At 34.4% G+C, this 10,787-nt stretch overlaps 1 protein-coding gene across 1 annotated transcript; it reads left to right on the forward strand.

Moving 5' to 3' along the window:
• Nucleotides 1-748: 748 nt before the first annotated feature.
• On the forward strand, nucleotides 749-9,926 carry LOC131164582 (flavin-containing monooxygenase FMO GS-OX-like 3). Its single transcript, XM_058121876.1, has 7 exons — nucleotides 749-1,387; nucleotides 3,153-3,223; nucleotides 6,089-6,235; nucleotides 6,354-6,436; nucleotides 6,528-6,663; nucleotides 6,798-6,971; nucleotides 9,544-9,926. The coding sequence occupies exons 1-7, from the start codon at nucleotides 829-831 to the stop codon at nucleotides 9,751-9,753; spliced, it is 1,380 nt and encodes a 459-aa protein (XP_057977859.1). The 5' UTR covers nucleotides 749-828; the 3' UTR covers nucleotides 9,754-9,926.
• The last annotated feature ends 861 nt before the right edge of the window (nucleotides 9,927-10,787 follow it).

Raw genomic sequence — 10,787 nt, forward strand, 5'->3', positions numbered from 1 at the left:
TTAATGATGGATTTTTTTAAATTAAAAAAAATTATTTAATAAATATTATATAACAACCATTATTTTTATTTTTATTTTTATTTTTATTTAAGTATATGTTAAATTTAATATTTTAGTTCTAACTTTTTTAGAATATTAACTATTATTTTAACAATTTTATATTTAATATGATGGAAGTTACTCATCAACATACATTTTTTCTTCTTCAAAACCATTTTATTTTCTAATCTTTCTTATAATTTATATTTTGTTGGACAATTAAAATGACACTACATCTCCTATAACTAGGATGTTTGTGAGTGTCCATAGAATCGAGCTCGCTTAATAATCTTGTAGGTTGTGTGCACAAAAACTGTATATGCTGAGATATTTTCTTGTTAGGAAAAAAAATTAATTTTAAGGATAATGATTTTTTCATATCTCAACTTCTGATAACTTACTAGTAATTTTATTAATATTTATTTTTTCTTTCCATTATTTTTCATGTACCATAAACTAAATTTTTTTCTCAATTAAAGCCCCACAGGCCTACTATGATGGTCTTGATTTTTATCATAATTTTGAGTAAGTTGGAGTAAAGTGCTGTGTGCTAATCTCTTCGACTATGAAACCATTGCATTTTCAAGTGTGAATATAAATTTTTTATTTTAATTTAGGTAAATTGAGATAAAATATATTATAAATTTAAATTTAAATTAAAAAATTTTAAGCTCATAAAATGGGAGTAATGATCTACAGCTGTAAGCCACGTCCGCGAGACAGCAAATTCAATTGTTAAGCTCATGTTGGCCACTTTCCATTGCCTTCATCTGTAGCACTTCCAAGCTCATGGCTGCCCAGGCCGCTGACATTCCCCTTCGGCCCCCATTCTCTCGCAGCGTTGCCGTCATTGGCGCCGGCGCCGGCGGCCTCATCGCCGCCCACGAGCTCCGCCGAGAAGGCCACAAAGTCGTAGTCTTTGAGCGGGCGGGCCAGGTTGGGGGCACCTGGGTCTACGACCCGCTCACGGAATCGGACCCTCTGGGGCTCGACCCGTCGCGGGAAATCGTGCAAAGCAGTCTCTACGCCTCTCTCCGCACCAACCTCCCTAGAGAATCCATGGGTTTTCGCGATTACCCATTTGTGGTCGTGGATTCGAAGGAGAGGGACCCGAGAAGGTTCCCAGGTCACCGCGAGGTACTGTTTTTTCTTAGGGATTTCGCCAGAGATTTTGGGCTATGCGAGCTGGTGAGGTTCGAGACGCAGGTTTTCTATGTAGGATTGGCGGAGGACGGGAGGTGGACGGTGAAGTCTCGCGGGAGCAGAGGCGGGGATGATGATGAGATTTTTGATGCTGTAGTTGTTTGCAATGGACATCACACGGAGCCTCGAATTGCGGAAATTCCCGGTAATTATTGAGAATTATTTTGAACTCCATCTCCATTATTATGAATTTTGTTTGGGCCTTGTTTGAATTTTTTTTTAAAAAAATATCTAAAAAAAAAAAAGACTAAAGTATGAAGAATTTCATTTAACAGAAATAAAACATAGAATAAATGGATGGATGAAAATTTGATTTTACGAATTATTAATATTTATTTTAAAATTTTTTATATATTAAAGTAATTTTTTTTAGTTTTAGTAGTATTTATAAAATAAACAATACGTAAAAAAATTTATTATTTGAAATAATATTTTTTTCTGATATAATTAAAAACTAAGGAAAGTTAAACATTAATGACCAGAAAATCAAAATTTTTATTCATTAATACTTGTTACATTTTTTAATTTTTTTCTTAATAATCAAACTTAAAATATTGGAACTTATAAGGAAAAAAGGAAAAAAGAAATTTATTAAGGTATCCACCATTTTTTATTATATTGTTTGTCTTTATCAAATGCCAAAAAATAAAAAATAGATTTTATTATCATTTTCTTTTTTTTTTTCTAACTTGTTTCTAGTCTAAACTTATGAAACTGTTGTTGAGAATTCTACTTGTGAGTTTGTCTCACATTGAAAAATTTGAGTGGATGATGGGGCTTATATAGGCTCAAGACCCAAGAGGTTTAAGATTTTGGGTCAAATTGGTGTTCACTCATGTGTATCAAGCTCACCCATTGGTTCCTTTAGTTCTAACAAGTGGTATCAGAGTCGACGGATCGTAACTCTGGGTGAGCGATATCATAAAAGTCGAGATGTAAAACTAATTTTCCTGACGTACTAACAATTGGAGGACCAAGTGTATGATCGAAGCCAATAAGGATCATCTAGGCCTGGGATGGATCTGAATAGGGTCATGACATGGGAGGTAAGATTGGTTTGGACGCACGTGGAATGCAATCCGAGGCACGTGAGGCGCCAGTGGTAAGGCCCACTTGAGCCACTATTGGACAATTGGATTTACTCCTATAAGGGAGACGGTTTCCGTTCAAAAGAGAACAATTTGAAATTTACAATTGGAAAAATTGAGTGGATGATGAGTGCTTATATATATGGTTTGCCCCAAAACCTAATAGGTTTAAGCTTTTGGGCTCCTCCGGTCCTAACAAGTGGTATCAGAGGCGACGGTTCGTAGCTCTGGGTGAGCGACATTGTAAAAAGTTAAGACGTGAAACTAATTCTCCTGATGTGCTAACATTGAAGGACCTAGTATGTGGCCGAGGACAATAAGGATCATCTAAATTGGGAATTGATCCGAATAAGGTCAAGATGTTAGAGGTAAAATTGGTTCAGAGGCACGTGAAATGTAATCCGACGCACGTAAGGTGCCAGTGGGAAGGCCCACTTGAGTAATTGTTGGAGAATTGAGCTTACTCCTTTTTGGGTCAAGTTGGTGTTCACCCATGTGTATCAAGCTCACCCATGGACTCCTCCGGTCCTAACAACTGTTTCATTGTGAACTCAAGTCAGAATTATTTAAATTTTATATGAATTTTCTCCACAAAAAATTGTTATAATTACAAACTTGCAAATTCATTGATGGTTTTTATTTAAGTTGTCATTGAATGATGTTGAATATTCTAAGATGCTAATGCAGTCATTATACAAAAGATTTTTGGAAAGAAACTAGTCGACATTGATGGTGATACTATATTCAATGTTATGTGTTTATAGTATCTATATTCAATTTTTATACTATATTCAGTCTTGACAGTTGCATATGTCCTTCCAGGCATTGACAAGTGGCCAGGGAAGCAAATACATAGCCACAATTATCGCACTCCTGAGCTTTTTCAAGATAAAGTACGTTTCAGATTTCAATAACTTTTCAGATTTCAATATTTTTTGGTTGAAGGTATTAGGTTTCTATGGCAATATTATAAATCAGTATTTTTTTTTTTTTAATTGTTTATGATATAAAGAAACCTTTTTTAAATATATATATATATATATATATATATATATATATATATTACTGGGTTTGAGTCTTTTTTGAATACTTGGATGGGTATGTTTAGGTTCTTTTTTTTTTCTTTTTTTTTTTCCTATGTTAGGTTGGATTTAAGTGTCTTTTTTAGTTCTTTTGAAAGAGAAATTTGAAAAAAAATATAATTTTCCCCTCAGAAGTGAAAAAAAAAAAAAAACCCTTTAAAACCTTTAAGGGTAAAATCAAATGTTGTTTGTGGATGTTTGCTGCAAGCATACATGCCTTAATTGGTGGTTGCAATAGGTATTTGCTTGATGCATATGTAAAATATAGATGTTCCATGGGGAAGCAAACTCATGTTTGGATTTAAGAAGTAAATGCTTCAAAAATATAAATGAAACGTCCAATGCACAAAGTCCCACAAGATATCATGGTTTGGACAAGGCATAATGCATGCAGTCTTACCTTCACATTTGGAGAGAATTTCTTTAATTATATACACATAAATTGAACATGTGATCTTCAACTTCAAGCATTGCACCAAGGTTCACCAAAATCACAATACAATCTTTTCTATTTATTTTTTGTCACTCTTGGGTTTGACGTCGGAATTTTTGCAAAGTGATCTCATCTGAAAAGGAAAGGAAAATGAGTTCAAAGGCAATTTATGGAATTTGATGAATTGCATTATCCTAAAGGATACTATTTAGGAAATTTGTTCAATTTTTAATGTGGAGGTTTGGGTTTGGGTGGTCGATTGGCTTATGCTTTTAAAAGTTAACCATGGGGAGAAAAGCTTTGGCTGGGTGACCATGAGAGGTATTGTGTCCATGTATGATGTACACGTGTAGCCTGTTAGTATTAGCGTTATGATCTCACTACTTTAGAAGTGTAGCATCTTTCCTTCCATTAGCTAATTGGGAAAAAGGTAGTGCTAAACTTTGATCTTCAGATTTGGAGTGGTCAACTCTTGACCTTTTTTACCAAAAAGTTTTCAGATTGGTACATATTATCTTGGAGACACCTTTGGCTTTGCTATGTAGCTACAAATTATGTATTGAACATGAGGCAACAGTGCTGCAGGAAACAAATGTTGTATGAGTGCTAGTTCCCTTTGGTGTGCTCATTATTCCCAGTTCCATGCCCTTCCAAGATTATTAGAAATCCCTCTTTTCTGAAGGATCACTTCTTTTTTCTGGATGACTCTAGCATCCTTTATAAGATGCCCTGTTTCACTTTTAGAAGTTGGATGATATCAATTGATTTGTGATGTCCGAACTTGAAACTATGGATCATTTGTTGATCAATTGGCCTTTTGCAAGCTTCTTATGTTCTCTCCATCTAAGATTTTGTTTACCACTGAGTTTTGTCTATCATCTATAGAATTTAGATGTTCCTAGCTTTGTGACAAGTTGACTCTGTAAGCCATGGAACCCAAGGGCCCAACTTTCTTGAAAACCACACTTTCTGCTAGCTACACTCTCCTGAAGGAGGGGACAGAACAAAATCTCTAATGGAGTGGGAACATTGTTATTAATTATGAGGTGTAACTTAATAGTCTTTATTTTATCATGTTGCTTTTGATTAATCTTTCTACAATTTGAGGGTCCAAACTTCAGAATTTGGAACTTTAACCTTTGCGTCTCCATGACATAAAGCTTTCTGGTTTATGTATGCTTTGCATTTTATATTTTTTTGTAGATTGTGTACTCGTAATTTTTCAATGGAGGACTATAATTCATAAGAGAGTGTAGTTTAGAGCAATATTAAAATTATACATATAGCCAATTTTATTTGTGAGTGGAAAATTTTTTCTAATGTTAGGCAAAAACATCCTAAAAGAGGGTGGCTTATCCTTTATTTCTTTTGGCCCAGTTTTTTGAATCATTGAAATGCCCCAAAAGTTTTTGTACTAAAAAATGAGGCCAGAATAGTAAAAGGCCAAGGACTTCTTTGTGCATGGAAACCTGTTATATCTCTATAAAACTCCATGCTTATGCTATCTCCCCAACTCAAGTAGAAGAAGGTAGTAGGGCAATCATCTAGGTCTATTGTTATTTTTATTTTATTTTATAAAGAAAAGAAGAAGAAGTCATCTAGGTCTATTGTCGCCTGGAAACATAGCTGATGAGATGTCCTGAGTATAAAATTATTCTTGAAGTTTTTCTAAGTTAGATAAAATGATTTTTTGTTGTTTTGGTTCTAGAACTTCTAAGAACTGAAAAATCAAGTTGTAAATTCTTCAGTAACACAGTATTTTAGTGTGTTCCTTGTTATAATTTGTCAACAGCAGTTGACCTGATTGATATTCAGAATGTCAAGAAGTCAAAAGCATTGTAACTTTTGCAAGCAGTAGGAGAATTCTTATTTCATCAAACCTGCAGCAAGTTTTTACCAGGTTTTAGTTATGTTTCATTTCCTTAATATAGAAACATGTATACATGCACATGCCTATGTGCCTGTTATGCATGGTTTTGTTTTGTCAAGCTTGTAGCAGGTAATGACTATGGACAGAAAATGCATCAAATTGGGGGGGAAAAAAAATTAACAGCCTCATCATCTTTCATACACAACCAAGCCAATTGCATTGTCATGATGGGAGCAAAAGAAAGCTGGATGCATGAAGGAAATGAAGAGTGATAAAATAATTAAAAACGAAATATATATATTTTAAAGTGCATAAATAATATATTTTGCTATCGGGTTGTTAATTTACCTTGTGCATTTCTTACTATGGACAGGTCGTAATAATAGTAGGGAGTTCCGCGAGTGCAATTGATATTTCCTCAGACATTGCTGGAGTTGCTAAAGAAGTTCACATTGCAAAAAGATCTGATGATGTGTTTGGAATGCATTCTTGTCGTGGGAATGTATGGTCTCACTCTATGGTAAAAGCACCCAACCCTGGGGTGTGCTTAGAAATAAGAAGTCCAGCAAGGAAATTGTTTGATCCTGATGGTGGGAGGCTGTTGACCTGCTATGCTAATATCAGATAAAATAATGCAGATAGAAAGTACATGTGAAGATGGTACTGTGATATTCCAAGATGGGAGCATGGTCCTTGCTGATGTCATTTTGCACTGCACAGGGTATTTTCCTGTTAATATGTCTTTATCTTTGTTCAGGAACAAATTGTTTGGTATGAAAAAGTACAAACTTGGTGTTCTACTTTTCTTTCAGGTACAAGTACCATTTTCCTTTTCTCGAGACTAATGGCATCATCAATATGGATGACAATCGCGTGGGGCCACTATACAAGCATGTTTTCCCGCCTGCCTTGGCACCATGGCTTTCATTTGTTGGATTACCATGGAGGGTTTATCACTATCTACAAAATAACATTTCATGCCATTGTTTTGCTTAATTTTTCATAATCTCTAAAGCAATTTTTCTCAATTTATTATCTTATTTATTTTTGGTAATTGATTCCTTTGCACTTGGTGGTGCTAGGTTATCCCATTCCCAATGTTTGAACTCCAAAGTAAATGGATAGCTGGCATCTTGTCTAGTCGGATTGCACTTCCATCACAAGAGGAGATGATGAGAGATGTTGAATCCTTTTACTCAAGACTTGAAGCTTCTGGCACTCCTAAGCGATACACACATAACCTTTTAGGTTATCAGGTAAATATCATTTGGGCAAAAAGCCTACTCTATACTTTATATTTTTGTACCATATGCATTAGAAATGTTATGGGCCTTAGTGACAAAAATTAGTGCCTAGACTATGTAGACTCTCAAAGGTCCACATTTATGACTTTCTCCACTGAGATAAGTACATTTATGGAAAATGTGTAAAAGGGGATTGATAGGCACATCTTTCTTATAGTAAAAGAAACAAAATCATGTCTACAATTTAATTATGGATTAAAATCAATAAGTTTAATTTTATATTCATCCATTTACATGCCTTGTATGTTGAGCCCCCTATTAACTAATTTATTGTGTGTTCCTTGAACTACATTACTTAGAGACCTGTTTAGGGTTATCAACATTACCATAACCATCCTTAGGTTATCTTACACATTTTATTTAAAATGGAGTTGCAACTTTATTTTATTTTTTAAGAGGTAAAATAAAGGAAAATCTTTGTTTTTCAAAAATTTGGTTTGGGAGTACCATTGTGAATAAGGAAGGTAAACTTTTAAATCTCTTCAATTTGAGGTTTAAAAGACCTAACACTCTAAAGCACCCATTTTAAGAATGGTTGCAACACTTACCCTTTGTTTGTGTGTGCGTGTGTGTATGTGTTCTACTTGAAAAATAAAATTTTTGAGGAAAAGCAAGAAAATAGCCTTAATTTAGGCTTGTAGTATTAGGCAGTTGACCCCTTGTAGAGAGCGAGTAATCAACCTCTGCTACTTTTACTTTTTTCATTTGCTGCAGATTTCAAAATTCTCACCACTTTTCTTATTTAAAAAGACTTTCATGGAATTCATACAGAGACATAAGACTCATAGGAATCCCACTGCTTGGTGCCTTAACAAATCCTCAAACAAAACAAAGAGAAAAAAAATAAAAAAATGAAAGAAACAAAGGAAATGTTGAATGTTTTTTTTGGTTGTGGCCGAATCTACCAAGGTAGATTGCCTACATATCTTCCATTGTAGGAATCAAACCACTTGTAGTTCCAAAACATTTTCAAAAAACAAGTTTTAGAAAAATGCACTCAGGATTCGGCGGTCAACCGCTTGCAGAGGGGCGGTCAATCACCTAGTAGCCCAACAACTACTCTTTCAAAAGACAGGGGAGCGGTCGACCGCCTGTAGATAGAAAACAGATACGATTTAAATTTTCAACATTTCAACATGCTTTTTCTTATGGAATTGGAAACAAAGCATCCTAACACAACTAATATATAAATAACAACATGAAAAGATGTCAAAAACCTGACAAACATATAAAAAAAATTCATGGATCGTGTATACAAACATTCATGAAAATGAAAAAAAATTGAGAAGGAGAAGGGTTAGACACTAACCTTGATGATGAAATTCATTCTATAGATCAAGTAGAGGACCCCTCTCTCTCTCTCATATCACTCCCCAAATGTCTTAAGAAAAAAATGATAGGAAACAAATTTCCCCTTTTTCTTTCAAGTAAAGACCCAATGCAAAAACCCTTTATCACACTCTAAAAAACTCTCATTGCCCCCTCTTGATGATGAAATTCATTCTATAGATCAAGTAGAGGACCCCTCTCTCTCTCTCTCTCTCTCTCTCTCTCTCTCTCTCTCTCTCTCATCACTCCCCAAGAAAAAAATGATAGGAAACAAATTTCCCCTTTTTCTTTCATGTAAAGACCCAATGCAAAAACCCTTTATCACACTCTAAAAAACTCTCATTGCCCCCTCTTGAACTTGTTCATTTCTCTTTGCCAAAACATCATTTTATGAACTTGCAATGGAAAGGATGGAAAATCCCTTTTTAATTTGAAGTTTGAATATTCAAATTCAAAAATAACTACTATTAACTACCAATTATCAATTGTCAATATCGTTGCTTGACATGTTGACGTTAATGAGACACGTGGCATGCTTGAATTCCGTTGTCAATCATAAGAAAACAATTCAAATAACTATTATGCAAAACCAAATGAGTCGTTAAAGTTTTATTGCTCATTTGTCTTAACATTCTCATTTTGGATGCATTTACTATTTGAATATGTTGGTTTTGTCTCCTTATATCCTAATATGTAAAGTTCCATAGTCATTCAACAAAATTTTCCTTTTAATATAAGGAGTATTTGACAATCAAATATATTGTTGGTTGCACTCTTTCATTTTACCTAAATTACTTTAATCCCATATATTACATCTTTTTAGTTTTGCCTTATGCATCCGATAGAACAAAATCTACTACCAATAATTTTTTGGTCTATCAAGCACATTCTTTTTCATTACCCTTCATACAATTGCCAAGAATATTCTTCACATATTCTTCCTTCTTTTCCTATCCATAATTGTAGATTAGATTTCATTGTACCTAAAACTCTCATTAACTAATTAATTCTCCACGGTTAAGTTTCTTTTTGAGTGCAATGCTTACCCTCAAAACTCATGGCCCACAAAAGTACCTCTCCATTTGTTGCCTTATTAGATTTACTTCAAGTTTTCATGAAACACCTTTATTTCTGATCTTAAGTTTCTTCAAGTTGTGTTAAAAAAGACCATCTGTATGCCTTATTTTTTTGGCAGTTTGAGTACAATGATTGGTTGGCAGCAGAGTGTTGTTGTGCAATTGCTGAGGAATGGAGGAAACAAATGTTTTATGCTGTTAACAAGAATAGGTGTGAGCGACCAGTGACGTACCGAGATGAATGGGAGGATCAAGACTGGATATTGAAAGCTCACGAGGACTTTGCTAAGTTCTCTTCAGGTGGATATTGTAATGGATGCATCCCTTAGCAACCAATTTCAAGTGTACCAATATGGTATGTTTTGGTGAAAATAGCTTGTTGGATTAACTCCTAATAGCTTATAATTACTAAATTTATAAGTAGCCTAGGATTGAAATCATGTGATCTGTGACATTTATTTTGAAATTTGACCATCACCATCAAATCTTAACATTTTCTTCATTGCTCCTCCAATGGCTACTAGAATTATACTTATTGAGTCTTCTGCTCATTTCAAAACTTATTGTTCTTGATGTTGGGAATTAACATGAAATTCCAAAATCTCGTGAGAAACAAAAAATAGAGAAACAATTCATGCTAAAGAAAACAATCACACGCACAAGATAATATTTACGTGGTTCGACAATTATGCCTACGTTCACGGAGTTGTAGGAATTTCACTATTATCAGGAAGAAGATACAGAGATTGCGCCGTACAATGATTTTCTTTCTCACTCTCAAAAATGACGGCCTAACCTAATCACACAAAAAACCATCGTTTTATATGTTGTGCACAAGGTTCTAAATGGTTTACAAAATGGGTCCAAAAATTTTTCCCAGCTTAAGCCTTCGCTTCATAGACTAAGATTTAGGATAAAAGTCTCATTAAAAATCACGTAGCATTAATTCGGGTTGGGTCATCATCATCCAAATCAAACGAAATTAGGTTCCACAAAGTCCAACAAATCTTCCACTTGGAGACTAGTTCAATTACCAACATCAACTGCAATCCTCCAAAGGAACAATCCCTCATCCTTGCAACTTATCCTCCCGTCCTCAAGGTAGAAGACAAACTGAAGTTGTACACAACTTCAACTTCTCAATAGTGACACCCTTAGTCAACATGTCTGTTGAGTTCTTAGATCCACAAATCTTCTCAAGTATTACCAGCTTATCTTCAATAAAGTAAATGATGAAGTTGTATTTTGTTTGTATATGTTTCGACTTTGAATGAAAAACCTAATTTTTAGTAAGAAAAATTGCACTCTGACTATCACTGTGTAGAATGCCCATCTTCTGCTTCTTACCCAATTCGTCTAAGAG

This window comes from Malania oleifera, chromosome 9, assembly GCF_029873635.1.
Source record: "Malania oleifera isolate guangnan ecotype guangnan chromosome 9, ASM2987363v1, whole genome shotgun sequence".
NCBI classification, from domain to species: Eukaryota; Viridiplantae; Streptophyta; class Magnoliopsida; order Santalales; family Ximeniaceae; genus Malania; species Malania oleifera.

Bases quoted from the DNA above. Each gene is read 5' to 3' on its own strand.
- LOC131164582 (XM_058121876.1), top strand. From the start codon at position 829: ATGGCTGCCCAGGCCGCTGACATTCCCCTTCGGCCCCCATTCTCTCGC. The intron at 6,236-6,353 runs GTAAAAGCACCC...AAAATAATGCAG, and splicing joins ATGTATGGTCTCACTCTATG to ATAGAAAGTACATGTGAAGA. The intron at 6,437-6,527 runs GTATTTTCCTGT...CTTTTCTTTCAG, and splicing joins GTCATTTTGCACTGCACAGG to GTACAAGTACCATTTTCCTT.